The sequence below is a fragment of the Brachycentrus maculatus genome, unplaced genomic scaffold, assembly GCF_059751285.1.
Source record: "Brachycentrus maculatus isolate JH-2025_06_01 unplaced genomic scaffold, ASM5975128v1 h1tg000437l, whole genome shotgun sequence".
Lineage (NCBI taxonomy): Eukaryota > Metazoa > Arthropoda > Insecta > Trichoptera > Brachycentridae > Brachycentrus > Brachycentrus maculatus.
In genome coordinates, this window is record NW_028281185.1 from 75757 (window position 1) to 97949 (window position 22193).

The window sequence follows — 22193 nt, forward strand, 5'->3', positions numbered from 1 at the left end:
GTAAAGAAGCTTTTTATTAAGCAGAAACTCTTATATTAGTATGTGAGATCCGAATCCTGGATTATAATCACACACATGAGAAACGCCAGAAAATACCATTTTCATTTTTATTATTAAGCTTATAATTTGACCAGATAATTTATTTACAACATTTTGAATGTGTCTAAATACTTGTTCACAAAATCTGGATTATCTCCAATTACAGGAGTTATTTTCATATTATTTTTTGACATCTCATCAAAGATGAAGAAGAATATGGAAGTCTGAGCATTTACGGGGCTTACGACCGTCATAGGCTGGTTTAAGGGATCACTTTACACACGTGTAACATTTAATTTAATTTAATGTATCTGTTTAAAGATTTTTTTTATTCTATTTGTTACAATTACAAATTCAAAAGTTTAGTATTTTTTTCATCCTCTCTGTATTGCCATTTTTTTTTTCAAACTTCTTTTCAAAACTTCTCGTAGTCAGATGTGGTGTGAGTAAAAAAATAATTTAAAATTTCCATCACCCTCCAGCATGAAAACCTTGATTGGTTATCATGCTGGAGCTCCCGGATTCGATTCTAAGGGGAATAAAAAAAAACCAATACTATTTATTCAATATTACCCTTGACTAGTACTTGAAACGTGGAATACTGATCACCTTGCGTTCGTGTAATTAACGATTAACTACACATTGTATGATTTTGATGTATTTTCCTATTGATTAATGGGAGGGGGTTAGAAGAATAATATATTTTACTTGTATATTTAACGTTATAATTAATAAGAATAGAATTATTTTAATGATCAAACTTTGCGGTCGATTGTTTTTACGAACCTTTTTTCAGAATGGGATGGAAACTACTATCAGTTATATGTCTATAAAAAATATCGTTAGATAATAACTTTCCTGAAATTTGTGCTGAAATAGTTGGAATATTATTAAGAAACTTACAAAGTTAGCAAGAATTTTATTGCGAACAAACTAAGTTCTGTTAAAATTCTAATATTGATGTGGCTCAAACAAAAAATTACTTAGTAAAATAAAATCATTGATTGAAATAAATTAAACTTTCAAATTCGTATTACATGGTTTTACTCAATACACTTTTCTGATATTATAATATAAAATAAAGTAGTTTGAGTATTTTGGTCTAAAGACATGTATTTATGTGTGTACGAGTATATACGTATACCCTATAGGGTGGATAATTTATTTATTAATGTGAATAAAATATATTAATTTTTTATTGTCATTTATTCTTTATGAAAAAGCTTTAAGGAAGAGTTCAATCCTTTTAAGTATTTAAAGATACACAAAAGATTGATAAAACCATAGCATTGTTGAAATTGGGTTATGAAGTTTTTTTGTTGGAAATTTAAAAAAATTACATTTATGGATGGAAAGATTGATAAAGACATAAAAAGAGTGTGAATGCTGGAAACAGAATAAATGGTACACTGACATCAGTATAGCTCAAATAATACCCCAAGAATGAAGTTAAAATGCGATCTCTCTGACGAATGTGCGGCGAAACGATGTTTGATGGACATTAGAATGGTGAAATAAGGAAAGAATGCTTAAAGGTTGAGCTTATTCCAGCCTTTTATTAGTGATAAAATTAAGAAAGAAATATCAAGATATTAAAAACATGTATTATAAATGATTGAGAAGAGAAAGGTCAAATATTTCATGAGGGGAACTTAGTTGAAAAAAGGAACAGATGAAGACAGAGGAAAATTTAACATGATCTAGTATTTTACATACTTTAAAATGGTTAAGCGTAAATTCGGAATAATCGACGGGTATCCATGAGAAGATATAATTTTTTGTATTAATTTTTGACATCTCAATATAGATGAAGAAGAATATGAAGAAGTCTGGGCATTTACGGGGCTTACGACCGTCATACGTGTGTACAGTGATCACCGGTTTGAGTGATCACTGTACACACGTTAAAATATAATTTTAAAAGTAACTCCAAATTGGAGATAATCCAGATTTGTGAACAAGTATTTGGACACACTTAAAATGTTGAAGATACAATGTCGACATTCGTATTATATTTGATGACGAAAATTAAAAATATAAATAATATATGTAGACCATTCATTTCAGAGTCAATTTTAAATCGCCATTTATTTCATCCCACCCTAAATATAGAATGGATAGAGTCGCCTATGGCAGAATGAAGAGACAAGAAGGCTGACGGATTTGCATATCATGAATACTACAAACGAATTGGTTTGGGGGCGATTTTACGCATTTTCATTTATAGAGAGACCAATTTCGGAATTTGATCCAGAGAGATTTGTAGTTGAGAGTCTAGATTTTAGCACGTACTTAAATGAAGGCCGTCGTTTTAAAAAGAGCGTTTTAACATGTATCGTTGAGATGAATTCGTAAATTTATTTTGTTTAAAGTAGATAAAGAAATCAAATCTAAAGGAAGCACATTATTAACTCGAGAACAATCCAAGAATTTGATCGTAAAAAATAAGTAACAATTATCATATAATTTTTGGTGTCTCATCAAAGATAAGAAGAATGTGGAAGTCTGGGAATTTACGGGGTGACTACCGTTATAGGCTGGTTTATGTGATTACTTTACACACGTGTAACATTCACAAATTCTACCCATTACTGACTACCACACTACTCAATTTCTTGGAAGTTCTATATCTATGAACCAATTTAGGAACATTGTTCTTGAATCACTAGAACTTCACTAGAGACTTCTATTGAGCAGAAACTCTTATAAAAGTATATGAGGGCCGGATCCTAGATTTTAATCACATGCGTAAGAAACGTCAGAAAATATCATTTACATTTTTACTGTTTTAGCTAATAATATTTTTTCATTATTTTAGCTTAGTATTAAAAATAAAAATATGAAAATTTTCTCCTATAATTGGAGATAATTGGAGAAAATGTTTTAATTCAAAAATACATTATATTTGCCAAAATTAAGAACTCGTTATTCAGCAACCATATTGAAAATACACGTCCAGATCTACCCTTAAGAGAGGCGGTAATTAAGGCCGAACTCGCATTAATAAAACTCAGTTGGCTTCCGACAATACATAGAGCTGGTCGTCGGGTCATTATTGTATTATATTAAATGGTCAGGTATTGCCTTTTTTTGTTTTTTAGAATTATATATAGAATTTTTTTGTAACTCATTACCTTTCGATAACTCTTTTATTTTCAAAACCATATATTGGTTTCGAAGAAAAACATTTTAAATACTAAATCGGTGTTTAAAAATAACAATTACGTATATTGTAATCTGGCTTTCAAAAAAAGTTGTTTTTTAGCGAATACTGGACCTTAACTAGCGAAATTATAATTGAAATGCAAAATTGCATAATTGTAAATGCATAAATACAAATGATGCGGAATGCATCGAAACACGTGTCACAATAGATAAATAAAATAAATAGTGGTTTACTCGTAATTTTTTTTTTATATTTCTCTGGTCGGATACATGAATCGAAGGGTTGATCACATTTCCTTCATATACTAAGCGATCATGATAACACTACTAATTATTTACTACTTTGCAGTGCCCTATGCACTATTGGATTGCAAATAAATGTAAGAAAAATTATATAATTTTTGCAAGGATGAGAGTAAACCATGATTTATTTATGTATTGTAATAAAAACGTACATATGTATGTTTGAGTGACAGTAGACGTTTCGTGAATAAAATACCCTTTTTGTAGCATTTTTCGTGATGTAAGTAATTCCCCGAGAAATGAAATAAAAATAAATTTCTTAGTATCTTCATACGCATCCCTCCATAAAAGATTGCATCTCGAGAATTTCATTCATTTAATGGTATGTAGATACAGTATCCATTCTAAAATACTTTTTCCTTTCAGAAAATTTATTTCCAACAAAGTAAAAGCAATGAAAGTGGTGCTTTTAATAGACTTTTAAAAACCAAAAATTTTATGTAATGTTTTATTATAAACTTATGCTTTTATTTGGAAAGAATTAACGAGTAAATAAACATAATTTAATAAGCTGTTATTTCGATATTTTCATCAATAGTAATAATGTTTTCCGAAAATAAAATATTTTACACTTGTTTAAGTGAACTTTAATCTTAATATTATCTTGAATAAAAAAGAACTTAAACTACATAGAAACATATATTTAAGTAAACTGTCACTTCGATATTTTCGTTATTATAATGAGAACTTACATTTTTGGATTATCAAAATAAAATACACATGCTAAAGTAAACTGTAGTTTTAATATTATCATTAGTAAGAATATAAACTTCTGTTTTCGGATGAACAAAATACTAAAAAAACAAATATTTAAGTAAATTTTCATTCCAATATTATCCTGAATAAGAACAAGAAAATAAAACATACAAATGTAATATATTAAGAAGAACAGAAGTGAAACATGGAGTTGGCAAAAGAAGGATGAAAGTAGACTGAATGCAGTCGAAATGCGATCTCTCAGAAGATGTGCGACAAAACGATGTATGATAGATGTGCGAATAGTGAAATAAGGAAGGAATGCAAAGCTGAGATAAGCATTATCGATAAAATTAAGAAAGGTGTGTTGAGATGGTTTGGACATGTAGAACGAATGAGTGAGGAAATAACGGTAAAACAAATTTATGAGGCGAATGTTATTGGGAAAAGAAGCAGAGGAAGACCGAGAAAAACATGGCACGATCAGGTATGCCAAATACTTGAAAGTGGTCAGGTTAGGTGTCGTAACAATCGGCGGGTATGTATGAGGAGATGCATGAACGTGGAAGAGGCGAAGAATGTTTGCAAGGACAGAGCGGTGTGGCGCTCTATTCTCTCTGCCTACCCCTGCGGGGAAGCGGCGTGATGGTTAGTTAGTTAGTTAGTTTTAATATATTAAGTGTCGATTTAATTATAGAAATCAAACAAAATGGAAAAATTAAATCGACTTCTTCGAAAATGATAAGTTAGTTTATGTATTGCTTCGTTTCTAACTATTAATAATTATGTTTTATTCAACCCTCGTAACTGTTTTTGTATAATTTGTAAAATATATTGACGACCGCGAATAAATAAATACATCTTGGCAGACAACGAGAATATTAAGAATACTTACTAAATTAAGTCGGCGTCTTAATAAAGTAATACAGAAAATCATATTTATTAAACAATGTTTGTCATAATTGTGTTTACGCTCTGAGGTAACAGCGAAGATTTTGTTATCTCAGATATATTTAATCTTATTCGAATCGGTTAAAATCTTACAGTTAAAATAAACAAATCTCCAAGTTGATGTAAATGTATTACGGGAATTGTGAAAACTGACAAACGGAATAATTTTATTTTCATACTTCTTGATAAGTTTATTTCAAAAACACATTTCTGAATTTTAAGTAAGATAATCTTATATTTTCATAAACAGGGTGGCACAAATTAATCATCTTATCGGAAGATGTAATAATTTTTGGCGAATGGCGTCGTACGTCAATCATATTTGAAATTTGTAAACAAGACAGCTGCAGTATACAATAATAAATAATAATAAAACCCTTACCGCAACCCCAATGGTGCATAGGGCACTGCTTCATAAAAACGCAGTGTTATCTCGATCGATTACACATGAAGGAAAGGTGATCAGCCCTCCACTTCAGGTACCAGTCCAGTGTAATATTGAATAAATATTAGAGTGAAAAAATCACTTATATTTATTAAACCCCCCTGGGAATCGAACCCGGGACCTCCAGAACGGTAGACGAGCATGCTGACCATTACACTACGGAGCCGGCGGCAGTATACAAACAAATTGATAAAACGGGCACGAGTGTATACTGACACTGGCGGCAGCCACGTGACGGATATCATCTTTTTCACTTAACAGATAAAAATTGAAAGTTTTAAATAAAGATTTGTATCACTCAAAATCTTTTTTTTCAATTTAGTAAATAAGTTATTCAAAAAAAAAATTGAAAGGTAATTAATTAATTTTGCGCCACTCTGAATTTATTCTTATACAGCGGCTGTTTAATTCACAAATATCAAATCTGATTGACTTAAGACGCCATTTACAAAAATTGTAACATCTTCCGATAGGGTATGTCATTTTGCGCCACCCTGCATAATATAATAATAAAACCCTTATCCGCACCCAATGGTGCATAGGGCACTGCGTCATATAAACGCAGTGTTATCTTGATCGTTTACACATGAAGGAAAGGTGATCAGCCCTCCGCTTCAGGTACCAGTCCAGGGTTATATGAAATAAATATGAAAAAATCACTTATATTTATTTTACCCCCCTTGGGAATCGAACCCGGGTCCTCCAGAACGGTAGCCGAGCGCGCTGACCATTACACTACGGGTACATAATATGCGATTAATAAATGTATGTCAGCGGAAGCGATTGAATAATAATTAAGTGCTGGTTGTGACTTGATAAGCTTTCTCAATGTGTTAGAATATACACTAAAGTATGATAAATAAAATATATACATATTCAAATGCAAAATTTAAAACAACGGAGAATAGTAATTTTATTTCTAACAAGAGTTGAAATTATGATGCGATTTTCGTCGTCATTAAAATTATAATGTCATTTGAGTCGAAACGATACAGTCTTTGCATTGCCCAATTCTTTCCTTTTTTTTTCGTTTAAAAGTTTAGTTTACATATGTATTAATTTTAAATCAAACACAGATTTTTTGAGTCTACTAAGTTGTATTTTATTAACAAAAAACACATAAAAAATTATATTGTGACAATTGTTTCGCCTTGTTAGGGCATTATCGAACGAATGTTTCGTTTGATAATGCCCTAACAAGGCGAAACAATTGTCACAATATAATTTTTTATGTGTTTTTTGTTAATAAAATACAACTTAGTAGACTCAAAAAAATCTGTGTTTGATTTAAAATTAATACATAAATTAAAATGGAGTTCTACAAATTAAACGCCAAGTCAATAAATAAAAGTTTAGTATTTATTAAATGCGTATTTTTTCTGTAAAACGTTAACTCCTTTCTACATGATTCATTCAGTTTCATTTGATTGATAAATGTTAATAAAGCAATTTATTGTTTTTGCAATTTTTAATTTAACAAAATACAATGAAGATATGTAGATAAAGCGTTTCGTTTCATTAACAGCAGACGAGATTTACTTAAGTGTTCATTATTAATCATTGCCAGGGTTGAACGTGTTAAATCGCGCGGAAACAGTAGTCATTAGCTCTTCCAATTCTACTCTCGGCTATTATTTTCACAATTTGATTGCAAAACTCAATATTTTTGAGTTGGTGAGAAAATATTTTATGATATTACATATAAATGTTGTGGTTTAAATTTTTGACGTTCATTTTTAATTTAAAGTTCACTAAGTTAATATCACTTTTTCTTCAAATCTATTGTGACACATGTTTTGATGCATTCCGTATTCTACAAAACCGTATTTGGTATACGGTATTTGAAAATGATGTGGAATGCATCAAAACACGTGTCACAAATGATTTTCAGAAATAGTGGTATTTACTAAATAAAACTTAAATTAAAAATGGATGGATTTTACCACAATGTGACTGCCGAATCATTTTAAGTTTCCCTTTCTTATTTCATTTTGTTTAACAAGAACATAGTACGAGAATTTAAGTTATTTATTCAGTGGAACACCTCTGTAGTGTAGTGGTCAGCACGTTTGCCTACCGTGCCGGAGATCCTGGGTTCGATTCCCAGAGGGGTAAAAATAAATATGGGTGATTAACAATCTCATGTTTATTTAATCGCCCTGACCTGGTACATGAAGCGCAGGCCGTCATGCAATTAAGGATCAAGATAACACTGCGTCAGGGTTAAAAGAAGAAGAAGAAATTCCGTCACTCATTTAAGAGAAAATATTTTATGATATATATAAGTTAACCGTAAGTTTTTTATTTTGTATAACGGGAGCATAGTTCGAGGAGTTGAGTTATTTATTTAGTGATAAACTCTCTGTCACTCATATTAGAGAAAATATTTAATGGTACATAAATATTGTGTTTGGAATAATTTAAGTTTTCCTGTCGTATTTTATTTTGTAAAACGGGAACATAGTATGAGAAGTTGAATTATTTATTCAGTGGTAAACTGTCTGTCACTCATATTAAATGAGATAAGTAAAGGCGTTTTTTGTCTTAGAAATTTAGAAAGGACTATCAAATACAGCCTTTGCGTTATTCGGTTGAAAGAAAATAACATCTCGACAACGGAAATACAAAGGCATGTATAAAAGAATTTAAATAATTTATTAACGTGATAAAACCCAAGAGATTTAGAGAGTACACAGTCTCCGCATTAGTTAGCGTGCTTAGACTTTAAACCAAGGATGTTATAAAAAAATATATACAAAGGATACAATGAAAACATTTTATTCAAGAGAAATATTTTGAATGACACACATTTTGTCACATGTTTTATCTTAGAAAATAATAGTCATACATACAATGAAAGTCGTGACCTTTCATGTTGACTTTTATTCATAAAATTTTTCGTTTGTATAAATAAAAAGTTCGTTTGTTGAAAATTTCACAAAACGTTGAATTCGAATACGCGCGTATTTTTTTGGATCAAAAAACCTGTAACATATTTTTCATGTACCTGCGACAGGATAAAATATGTTTTATAAAAAATAGTTCTTTGATCACTAAGGCAGCGCCATCTGTTGAACAAAACAGTAACACACGTGATACTTAACATTGCTCATGGTGGATGGAGTAGTTCTTGACAGCTGCTCTCGCTTTGCATTTTAAATGATTTTGATAGCATTGTTGTTTCACGGATTTTTAATATTTTCATTGCTTCAGAGGCTTTGCGAAATTTGACATCAGAAATCTGTACATTTGTATTGAACCAGACTGAATAACAACAAAGCTTGGCAGAGTAAGTCTAGTTTTTTTATTAGATGGATACAAACTGTTGAAATTTATGTTACAATAATAATAATTTTATTTTTCGTCATCCATGTTGAAATGTTCAACTGTCATCAATTAAATTATAAAGCCATATGTTTACGAGTAAAATATAAAATGTAAGAATTTATAGCCTTTATTATAAAAACACTTCAAGATTTGATGAAAGTAGATATGGTTCTTATAACTTTGTTTATGAATTTCTATCAATAACGTTTTTAAAAAACCTGAATATCCTGTTTTTTTTACTTTGCAATTAGTATGGTATAATACTGAATAGTGGGAAAATAAACGTATTAGAGTCCGCTGCTTATTGCTTTAGATCCTTATACGAAAAAACGTTTACGTGTTGAAAACCCCTCATGGAAATAGTTCAACGATTTATATATTTTTTTACTTTAAAAAAGGTCGAGAGGAATTAAGAACGGACGAACGAACAGGGAAGTTAAAAGCATGTCTCAGTTTTAAATGATAATTCGCTGCTGATATTAAGTAAATTGATTGCATATTTATATTGTTTATTTGTATTTTATATTTATTTAAATAATGGCTTTATGTTTCAAAGGAACGAAAACCTTTTTTCTTTGAGTATTTTGTATTTATTACACCGAATCTGATAAACGAACGTTTTCTAAGATGCAGGGTATAACTCCAAGCTCAGCAAAAGAAAACCAAAAGAATAATAGCACCTGATAAAGAAGAAAATTCAATTCAACCTGACAAAGAAGGGGTTACAATTAAGATTTTTCACTGTCATATCACAACCTACATATATAGATATTGACTATCATATTTTAATCTCAATATATTTTTAATTATTTTGAGCTAAACAGAAATTTAATGCGATTGACGTGTGGTATTGCTTACGTATCACAAGAATTACACCCATATTAAGAAATTCTAATACTAAGAAAACAGAGTTTTCAAAAACAGCTCTAACTCCTTCTAGAAATATGTACATTATTTTTCTCGACAATAGATGAGAACATGGTAAGTACAAGAACGAAGAGTCTTTCATTTCATATAGAAAATTCTTGCATGCTAAATTACGTATTTTTTCGCTATCTTGATAAAATAAATTGAAAATTTAGATTATAAGCTTTTCTCAAATACGCTACAAGTAAGTAAATTCTCACTTATTTTATATTATACCTACTCACTCTTACAGGAGTACCAAAAAATGATGAAGAATATATTCTCTTGGATTATGTTAAAATGTATGTTAGGGACGGAGAAAGATGGGAAAGCCTTTGTTAAGTGGTTATCAATCCAGTGTTATAAGAAGGGCTTGGAAATATAATGTAAGGAAAAAACATTCATATTCTTATGTATAAATATGAGCAACTCCTTTTTGTTACAAATACGTAACAAAGTATCAGTATTATTTTTTATTTTTTCCCTTTTTTATACTTATATTTTTTTAAATAATATAAAATATCAGTATATAACATTAGCTCGAAGTTTTTAACACAGAATTAAAACAGTAATTTAAGATCTATTTTGGGTTTATTTATTTATAAACACGACTATTTTAAAGAAACACAGATGTCCTCAGTAACGGGATTTTTTTTTGTACTGGATATTTGTAATGATAAATATTTGACCATATTCCTCTGCTGTGACGCTAAAATATATTTTTATTTTGTAGTATACTTAGACTGAAATAAAAATTAAATCTCAATAATATTTTAAAACATATTTTTTACACGATGATATTTATCACATTCATAATAGAGGGAGAGATAAAAGCGAAGAGAAAAAGAGGAAAATCACGAAAATATAAGGCAGAGGAGTTGAAAAGAAGGCAGGCATCGTGTGGAACAAATATCATTAAAACATGGCTTATGACAGAGAAGGGTGGAAGAACCAACTTGAGCTTTGTTCTTTTGAAATATATTTTATCAAAAAGATCAACCCGCAAAGCTTCTATTTTAGAGGGTTGTTTGCGTGTAAGAGGGTAAGGATAGTGAAAGTAGGTGCAAAAAATACATCACAAACACAAATTAAAAATAAATAAGTCTTTAAGTAAAGAACATGGAGCTAAAAGCTTGAAGCACAAATTTTATTGTGAAAAAATTGTTTTAAATATAATTAACAATCAAATAAACTTAAGTCAAAGTCCTATTTTTAATATTTTTCCCATAAAATCAAACCCAACCTAAACAGAGTTGTCCCCTTCCTTGCTCTTACCCCTCCTTAAAACACCATTACCCCCATCCCTATCCTTATGAAACCCAACAACTTGTACACTGTTTTTTTAAATATATATAAGTATATGTTTAGTCATAACTTAAACCCTGAAGAGGGCAACAGGTTGTTGCCGAAACTAGTTGGTTAATAAAAATGTGAGTGGATCAAATACAAAGTCTTTTTATTTATCAAAATAATATATCAATATGATCCACAAAGTTAAAGCTTTCAATAATTAAAACATATAAATTTTATGTTACTTGATAAGTATTATGTATATCTCAATATTATTCAGATTTAAAGAGCATACTTGGTGGTTACTAATTTTAACCTTTTTTACAAAAATGTAAGAAATATTAGTATATTATCACTCACCATGTGACTGGTGATACATTTATTACTACCATTTTGGTAAAAAAAAGATTAAAAAAGAATTATATTTCATTTATGTGATTAAACATATTTTCATGGTAAAACACGTTTAATTAAATTATATTGATTGTTTTAATTTTTATTATTAAATTATACAATTACAGAAGCGAATGAAAGCAGCGAAGCAATTAAGGGAAATAGTTATAAAGTTAGTAATTGTCAATCAAAGACAATTAACATTCTTGAAAATTACACAGACTCAAATCACTCTTTGATCTATCGTTCAGTTACTAACTGATAGCTAATAATTTAACATGAAGTTCTAAGACAAATATAGTTTTGAGCAATAAGTAAAATTGTTTTGTTTTCCAATATTTCGGTAATTTAGTCAACCGAATAATTGAACTAATGTTATAATAAAAGACAAAAGCTAATAACTCCTCATTTCGTTTGTTTCAGATGATCAAAATGATGGTAACTGTTGTTATAGTCTTTACGGTATGCTGGTTACCTCTCAACGTACTTATCGTAAGTCTAGACATCATTATTTTATCCTATTTTACATTTTAAAAATATCCTTTAAAAAAACATAAAACAAAGCAGAAGAATTCTTTATTTTAACTTTTGCATACCTATGTGTGTGTGTATATATATATACACACAGAAAAAAATATACAACATATTATGAACCAGGCAAACGCTATGGATCTTCCTCGAATGACACCTAGAAGGCATGGCCTAGGCGAAGTTATTCATGACAGAAGGACAACTTGAGGATGAAATGAGCTGACTCCAATGGGATTGAAATGGATCCAGGAAGAAGAAGAAGAAGATATATGTCTTTATAAAATACAAACTTGTATAAAACAAATATCACTTCTTTTTAACAAGTACGGTAACTTTTTAATCAATGATAAGGGGTATGAGAAGGGTTGATAATAATTTTGTTGATTCATATAATGTATTGGAAATATGACCACAGACCATCCCTTCGACATGCTGACGCCAGCAGAAACGACGCTATTTGACTAACCCAAATATTGGTTGAATGTACATTTGTATCGCTGATATTGGAACACATTTTCTAAATTAAATTCATACTATCACTATTTTTTTTTGAGAACATTGTAAAGTCAGTATCAGTTTCTGATTGGAATAAAAACATGTTTATTTTTGTTAACAACCAATTGGTTTTTGTAAAATGACGCTATTATGCACATTTTTGTATGTATTCTGAAAATGTATTTGAATTTTGGCCGGTTCAGTAATAATTCGTTTAAAATATATGCTTTTAAAATCTTTTATTCAAATACTTTACTGCTGTTTTTTAGTTTTTGTGTTAAAAAATGAAATTTCTTTGAATTTTTAGATAATAAACATCCCACATCGCTAGAAATATTACAAAAGTCCATTCGATTTAACGTCAATAATTGACAGATTCTTAAAAAAAGTCGGACATGGTTTAAAAAAATAGAGTCGCAATATACATGAAAAAAATGGATACTTAAAATCCTTAACTACAGTAATAAATCGACTTAATTATTGTTTTAATAGTTTAACGATCACAAATTCTGGTGTTTTAAACAATATTTGATTAAGAAAAAGACAAATAAAATCTCCAGATGTATGTTAGTTGAGTTGTAAAAATTACTTACGACATGTGAAACATTTTAACCTACCATATGATTGTCCAAATTAAGGACGCTCCAGGTCTCACTTCTGCTCTCCGAATTGAGGAATTCAAGGATTGATGTAGAAAAATGTGCAAATCAATGTATGTAGAAAAGTATTTTTGAATTTGCGAATTCTTGGAAAGAATTCGCAAAAAGCTTCAACGTTTTTTGCTGAAATGCTTTTGTAGTTGAAAAAGTTTTTCCTGAAAAAGAATCTTTCAAAAACCCAGGTAGGATTTGAAAGTGAAGTGTTAAAGTGGCTAAGTGTTTCTGTATTTTTCAGATTCTGTGGAGTATTAATGTTAACGACACGTCGTGGGATACGTGGGAGCCACTCCCTTACGTGTGGTTTGCCTTTCATTGGTTGGCCATGTCACACTCCTGCTACAATCCCATCATCTACTGCTATATGAACGCAAGGTTCCGCTATGGATTCATTCAGGTTAGTACACTATGCACCACCTAGGCGGAGACAGAGATCAAAGACAATATTAAACCAAAACATTGAAATAATTTATTTATAGATTGTACGTTTAATTTGTATAACTCCATTTTAATTTATCCATCAAATGTTAAATCAAACACTTATTATTTGAGTTTACTTGGTTGTATTTTATTGTAAAAAAAAACATATAAATAAATTTTGTGACAATGGTTTTGCCTGGTTATGGCATTTTTAAACGAATGAACGAATGCCAAAATTAAGCGAAACAATTGTCACAAAATTGATTTTTATGTGTTTTTTAACAATAAATACAATTTAGTAGACTCAAAATCTCAGTGTTTGATTTCACATTTTATACATAAAATAAATATTTTATAATTAATAATTTACTACCGACCTTGAAGTAGCGGATTTCCTTTTACTTGTATGGTAGAAATAAAATATAATTAATATCAAGGAAAAGTTATTTACTTAATTTGTAATTTCTTGTTATAATTGAATTTCGGCACGATTTCGTAAAATATTGAGAAATTAAAAAAATTCTTGTGATTTGGTCGGGTCCATAAGAATTTTAATTAAATCTGGGATAGAGGCTGCGGAGAATCAGCGTAATTATGTACTATACATGGGATTTCCAAAAAAACTGTGAAAATGTATTAAAATCATATTTGATAGTTGATCAAATATGATTTTTATACATTTCATTTAATACAAATCATGGTTGATTCAACATAAATCCGATTCACGTAATGTTAAAAATTAACATATTTATTCAAAGAATTTGCGATGATACTAATCATCGTCTCTCAATTTAATTTTTTTACGTGTTGGTTAAATATTTGTTCATATTTCCAGCAATCATGATATCGTTTGTGATGGACAGGTAATTTGAAACTCAAAGAAAACTTTTGAGTTTTAGGTATTTGATATTTACAAGAACCTTCCTTGAATTTTTACAATCGATTAAAAATTATGAAAGACAAATTAACTAGATTGGAGAAATTTTCGTTTCATTAAAATATTAGTTAAAATCGTTGTAATCTGAACCCGAAGGCGCTAGATATTGATTTCGTCATGAAAAAATTAATTTCGGATTCACTGTTAAAATAATATATTTACTTTTCTTCAAATATTTCAATAAAAAATACATTTCTAGATAAACGTAAATTAGCCAATTATTTACTGTTTTAAAAAAAAATCTCGAATTTTTACCCTATTTTCTGATAATATTCTGAATCATTGCTAAGGGTGGCTTCCGGGAAGTGCGAACCTTTCCGTGCTTAGAAAGTGAGAAATTGATTACTTATTTTACACATTTCTAAGTTCGCACACCTTATTTTATTTCTTTTTGGCTCATTTAGGACCCTATCTTTCGGGAGATAAACGCAAAAAATAGGGGTTAGTGTCATTCTCGCTTATGTGTTCCGGTTTGGTTGACGCGAAAGTAATTGTGGTTTAATTCGTCGGGCACAGTTTGTGTATTTCACCATAAACATGTATAAAAAAAAATCAAAACCAAATGACGAATATGGCACCACATTTTATTTATGGTTCTTATAAATTAAACACTCTTATAAGACCACAAATTGAGGTTTATTTCACACGACTAGTTTCAAAAACTAAAAATGTTTTCATCGACAGGTAATTGCAAAAACTAACGAGCAAAAAAAGTTTTCAACTAGTGGCCCTTTACCCCTTAACATCTGTAAAACATGAAAACATCTGTAGTTTTCGAAACTAATCGTGTTAAAAAAAACTCAATTATCGCCTTGTATATTGTCTTATATAAATGTTTAATTTTTAATTATCAACTTGTAATTCCAAAATGTTACTGCCAAAACAATGAATAATACGATTGATTATTATTATTCTTATCTTATTGATTATTATTATCCAAGATAAACCATAACTGTGACCACGTGATACGTAATTAACTACCACACTACAATGGTAGAAATTATATGAATTGATAAAATTAAAATAAATTATTACGGTAGAAGCAACTATTCAAATGATAAAATTCGTGAATTAAATATTTAAAGAATAACTTAATTGAAAATACTATTACGGATTTTGGAACGGAGTTGATTTAAAAAAAATCATCTTCGTAGGGTTAAAATAATTGTGAAAACTTTTATAAGATTTGATAGTTGGAAATTTCTTTACCTTTCAAAGGAATATTATTTTACCATAAAATGAAACAATTATTAATAATAATGTTTTATCGTTACACAATATCTTCTTGGTGTAAAAAAAAAAGAAATAGTATACGAAATATTATAAAGGAAAGATACACAAAAAAACATTTCATAGAGCGTTTGAAATAGCATTAAGATATATGTTTTTCGATATGATTTTTTATTCCATATATAGGACGTCCCAAAAATGAAAACATTATGTTAAGATTCTGAAAAAAATCGCAATGACCGCGAGATTCAATAACATTGAATGATGTCACTGCCCCTCAGAATTCAAGCTGTTCTTATTTTATTCGTGAATTGTTTTGTTAATAATAAATATGAGCTTGACCTTTACATAATACAAAATACATTTTTCTTACAATGGTTTGGATCGTTAAAAATTGTCAATCGTACCTTCTTTTTATTAAAGTTCATTTCAAGTGTTAATTGTAAATTTCTTATTTTAGCAAGTTCCGGTAAAAATACCAAACAAACCTTTAAAAGGCGTAGGTAAACTGTGCCTTGGTTTCATATTATTTTTTGAAATCTCATCAAACACGAATAAGAATATAGAAGTCTGAGCATTTACGGGACTGACGACCGTCATTTGCTGGTTTAAGTGATCACTTTACGCACGTGTAACATTCACCAATTCTACCTATTATTGACAACCATACTACTCAAATTCTTGAAACGTATGAACCAATTTCGAAACTTTGTTCTTGAACCACTAAAACTTCACAAGAAGCTATTTATTGAGCAGAAACTTTTTTATTAGTATGTGAGGTCCGAATCCTAGATTATAATCACTAAAGTAACTCCTATAATTGGAGATAATCCAGATTTGTGAACAAGTGTTTGGACACACTTAAAATGTTGTGCCTAAAACGAAATAAATTTTTATGAATTGTATAGGAGTTATTTGCTAGAGACGTTGTTCATTCCTTTTTTAATTTAATATTTATGCGTAGGCATTCACTGTCACCTTTGGGAGAGCTATAAATATCGAATTAAGGCTGCGTTGAACATTTTTTGGGACACACTATATCTCTACGCGGTTATCATTTCAGGTGGAATCAAATTACTTGAGTACGGGAGGGAATTCTATCTAAAATAAAAGCTAGGAATTATTTTCATTCTTTCTCGTACCTTTAGCATTTACCAGATCATTATTTTTTTTCCATTGACATAAGTAATGTTCGGAAAATTACATTTCAGTTTTTGAAGTCAAAATAAATGACAGAAATACGCTGATCCAGTTAAATAACAAATAGAAAAAAATGATATTTTTCCGCTTCCGCTGGAACCATTGAACACAAAATACAAGAGACAAAATAAAACACGACATTTCTTGTTTGTCAATACTCTTTATTCAGAGTATAATTAAGTTTATTCACATGAACTGTATCGTCTGCTTTCAACGATATTTTCAATCAAGAACTCACTAAGCTTCTATTGAAGAAGGACAAGGAGGTCAGATCGAGAAATTAAATGTTTTTCATAAACTTTCGCTTTTTTTGGGATCAAATCAAACATCTAGAACGATGTTTGATTTTGACATTTTGAGGAAAATCGTATTTTCAGATATTAATTTTAAATGACTTCAAAAAAGTTAATATTGAGTAACTCATAACATTAACTCTTTATACAAAATTTAAATATGTTTTAATTTTGTAACGTTACTGCTTATTTGAAAAGTCATTAAAATAATGAAGGTTTTATTTAAAAATCTTCAAAGCTCGAATTCAGATTTTTAACGGGCTTAGCGCTTTTAGCTGGAATAAGGGTATTTTGGAGCAAATTCAAGCAGGAAAAGATTTTTCAAGGTTCAATGTCTCGAGTCCACTGAGAAATGTTTAATTGAATCTTTAAAGGAGAAAAGTTACCGTCGGACTAATTACGCCGTGAAATAATGTTGTTGAAAATCCCTAAAGTTATCCAAATAAAACTTTGTGTAACTTTATAATCGAGGGTTATAAAGTGTGCGATAAATTTTCTAGAAGCGTTTTGTTGTATTGTAGACGCTTCATTGTGTCGACTAATCTCTTTTGATGACTGAAGATAGTAAAAAGTAACTAATCCTTTTTAATTAACTATAATCCTTATTCATTAAAAGCCTGGTTAAAAAACAACTACCACATAAAAATTAAATGAATATTCATTTTTTTGGATGGAAATGGTTTAGAAATCGGGCCTATTGACCTCTACTTGATCATTACTTCCACTGAAATCACTTAAAATAACACATTTTTTACTGGACCAAATTAATTAACATTTTACTTCAACAGTCAAAAGGCCTAGGTTCACAAACTTTTTTAGTCAAGCACCTTCATCAATATTGCGGAAATGTCCCTTAATAGAGAGAGGGGAGGATAAACAAATATACGAGTATACATCCTACTGTTTCTAGGAAGTGGGCAATAAACAAATATATTGCCCACTTCAAGCCCTCCATTATGTGTCTTAGGGCAGTCTAGTCTCCTGTATAACATAAAGTATCTTTCTAGCATCCATCGGAGGACGGTACCGCCCTCTGTGAGGATCTATGGCTTGCAGACTTGAACGAATGTGTATTTGATTACTCATTTTACTTTTACATTTTACTTTACGTTTTTGAGACTTACCTGATACAGTATTTTGGATTCGGGATTCTTGTTTTATATTTTGATATACAGGACCAACATGACGATGGTTTTGGAGGAGTATTGGAGTATTGGAGGAGCTTGATGGTTAAAAATACATAAAAATTTTTCTTATAATTATTTTTTAAATATACTTAAATAAGAGTTACATATATAATATTCCCGATGAGTAATTTCCATTACTAATTTTAGTATTAATAAAGTGCCTTCAAAAATAACATAATTTTAAATTAAAGTAAATAACATACATAAAAATAACAAAATAAAAGAGTGGAATACATTTTTTAAAATACTTATAAAAAAACATCTTCAGAACAAGAATGAAACACAAATAAAAAATTGAAAAAGTTAAAAAGATATAAAAGATAAAAAAAAATGAAAAAGATATAATTTTTTTTTTATTGGTATTGTTACACGTTTCTGATAGGGTTTTCCATATCAGGACCCTTCTTTATATTTGTAAAGAGTCTTTTCATACATTTATAAATTTCCTGAAATTTCATTTGTAATGCTATATTATTTATTAAATAAAACATTGAATTGAATTTGACGTAAAAAACCTATCTGACGTTCATTTTTTTTATTTAATAAATTAATATAGAACATCAAAGCATCATAAATGTAGTTAGATTTTCCACTTTACATGTAAATGTCACGTTAAAGTTTCACTTTTTACGATACTGTATAAAAATGTCCGTAAAATTCAAATCTGGCTTCGCGCACACTGTAAAATGTACGGTAGGCGTATTTCCGTATTCGTGTTCAGCAGGAGGCATTCCTTTATACGTTAAATAAAGGACACTTTATTTGTAATATTTATGTTAGAACTAAGATGAAAATAACAGTATTTTTTCAATATAAGACAGTAATTTGCGGTGACTGCATTAAAATAGACTAATGTAAATATATATTACTCATTAAATAACCATCACTCTGCTTCTTAGCGGGGTTAGGCAGTGAGAATAGAACGCCACATTAAATCTGTCTTGTAATCAATCTTTGCTTCTTCCACATTCATGCATCTCTTCATTCCGACTCCTGACCTGTCGACTTACAAACATTTGAAATATCCTATCTTGCAAAGTTTTTTCAGTCTTCCTTTGCTTCTATTACCAACCACATTTGCCTCATAGATTTGTATTATAACATCATTGAAGAAATTTAAATTATTTATAAACATCAGCTATTATTTCTTCAATTATTCGATTCACATTCGTTTGCCATCCCAAATCAAATGGACATATAATTCATTTTATTTTATAATTTCAGGGATTAATCTGTATTAAAAGCTTCTTTTCATATCCCCAATAGATGTCTCTAGTGAAGTTCTAGAGATTCAAGAACAATGTTTCTGAATTGGTTCATATACATATATAGAACATCCAAGAATTTGAGTAGTGTGGTTCTCAATAATGGGAAGGATTGGTGAATGTTACACGTGTGTAAAGTGATCACTTAAACCAGCCTATGACGGTCGTCAGTCCCGTAAATGCCCAGACTTCCATATTCTTCTTCATCTTTGATGAGATGTGAACAAATATTTTGAAATATGGTTTTATTATTGCATTCAGAAGTTTAACTAATCTTATTATATCAAGTGTTCTTGAGATAAGTGTTCTAGAGAAGCATTAGGCATGTGGGATATGTAAATAATATAAACCCAAAGTTAGGTATCGTGATGTTCAATAAACGTCTGATTTAAATGCCTCCATTTAATTGCGTTGTTTCACCTACTCCAACAGGTTTCATTAACCTCTATCCACTTTTGGCAATCATTCTAAATAGATTCAGAGATTCTCAATCGGTGGAACGAAAACGTTCTTAAAAGAAACTAGTTCTTGCACTTGTATCAAATGCTGTTTTCAAAAAAATCAGTTATTGAATATGACAATACATAAAATATTTCATTTTTATATATATATTTTAAGTGTCTAAGTATAGTAAAATATTTGTCCGCCTCCGTAGTGTAATGGTCAACACGCTCGGCTACCGTTCTGGAGGTCCTGGGTTCGATTCCCAGGGGGGGGTCAAATATATATAAGTGATTGTTTTCACTATTATATTTATTCAATAATACCCTGGCCTGTTACCTGAATCGGAAGGCTGATTAACTTTACTTCATGTGTTAACGCTCAAGATAACACTGCGTTTATATGATGCAGTGCCCTATGCACCATTGGGGGGATTTAAACATAATACTTATAAATATTTTTCTTACATAAACAATACCGTTAACTCTATCATTAACACTTTTTTAGTTTGTTTAAATACCTTAAACATGTGAGTTCTTTCTTAATTTCATCAAAACATTTTATATATATATATATATATATATATATATATATATATATATATATATATATATATATATATATATATTTATATATATATATATATATATATATATATATATATATATATATATATATATATATATATATATATATATATATATATATATATATATATATATATATATATATATATATATATATATATATATATATATATATATATATATATATATATATATATATATATATATATATATATATATATATATATATATATATACATACATACATATAAACACACACATTTTCCCGGTATAAAATTAACTCAGTAGAAAAATGCTATAAAGCATATTTTGGAAACCCTAGCTGAAGTGATCCTCTACTGATTATGTACTCGTAAACTTTAGGTCAATGTAATTTTACATTGTATGTAACATAAGGATAACGACAAGGACGGTTCAATTTGTCAGAGTAAAGAAACAAACCATGCCTTAATTAGAATGCCTTCAACCTAATCCTATTAAGTGCAAAGCTCTATATTTTATAATGCGGCACTGAAAACCCTGCTTCACCTTAATTCCAATTGAATTACCAAGGTAATTGTTTGATTCGGAGTCGTAATAAATTAAGTGACTATTTTCACAAAAGTTTGAGGGTCACAAGAAATAAGGAACAAGCTTCTGTGGCAAAGGGCAAAATTAGATATCCATATTTTTCTTCATCTATGTTGAGATGTCATAATTTAAAAATAACCCCTAAGCGGAGGAACTCTGATTTGTAAACTAGAATTTGGACACATTCAAAATTGTTAGTAAATATGTGGTTGATCAAAATGACATAAATATAGACATTAAAAAGATGTTTTTTATTCATTACGACACAATAATAATACCATTTGAGAAGTGTTTTTTTAGTTTGTTTTATAAATATCTAACAATGTATTTTTTTAAATACAAACAAACATTTTTATTGCTCTTTTTTTACGAAAAAATACGTTTTATTGATGCAGTAAACTAGAAGTGCTACGCTTTGCGCCAACGTAGATGTGCGCTTATATTAAATTTATTTTAAGTATTATTTTAATGTTCTTCACGGCGAGTTTCACCGAATTTTATTGAAGAAATATCTCTTAAGTGTCACCCGAAAATTTTAGGGTTGGAGCTCTAGTAACGTGTAAATAATTCATGTGTTTCCCATAGTAAAAATCTTATGTCCTTTATTTTATGTAAAGTGTTAACTCTTAGTTCCCTCAATAAACAGGAGCTGTCTTCTCCTTTGAAGAGGTAGTACCTTAAAATGTCACTTTGTTATATTGAAAATTGTTCTTATTTATATTTCAACAGATACAATGAACAACATTTTGAGTGTGTCCAAATACTTGATCACAAATCTGGATTATCTCCAATTACAGGAGTTTTTTTTTTTCAAATTATTTTTTGAGATCTTAACAAAGATTAAGATAAATAAGTCCACGTAAATG

At 29.4% G+C, this 22193-nt stretch overlaps 1 protein-coding gene across 1 annotated transcript in view; it reads left to right on the forward strand.

Moving 5' to 3' along the window:
* The window catches only part of LOC148302600 (RYamide receptor-like), a 95160-nt gene that overhangs the window by 59552 nt on the left and 13415 nt on the right, over positions 1–22193 (forward strand). The window contains exons 3-4 of the mRNA XM_088271353.1: positions 11939–12007; positions 13436–13594. Of these exons, the coding sequence (XP_088127479.1) occupies positions 11939–12007; positions 13436–13594 (228 nt within the window). The remainder of the gene's footprint in view (positions 1–11938; positions 12008–13435; positions 13595–22193) is intronic.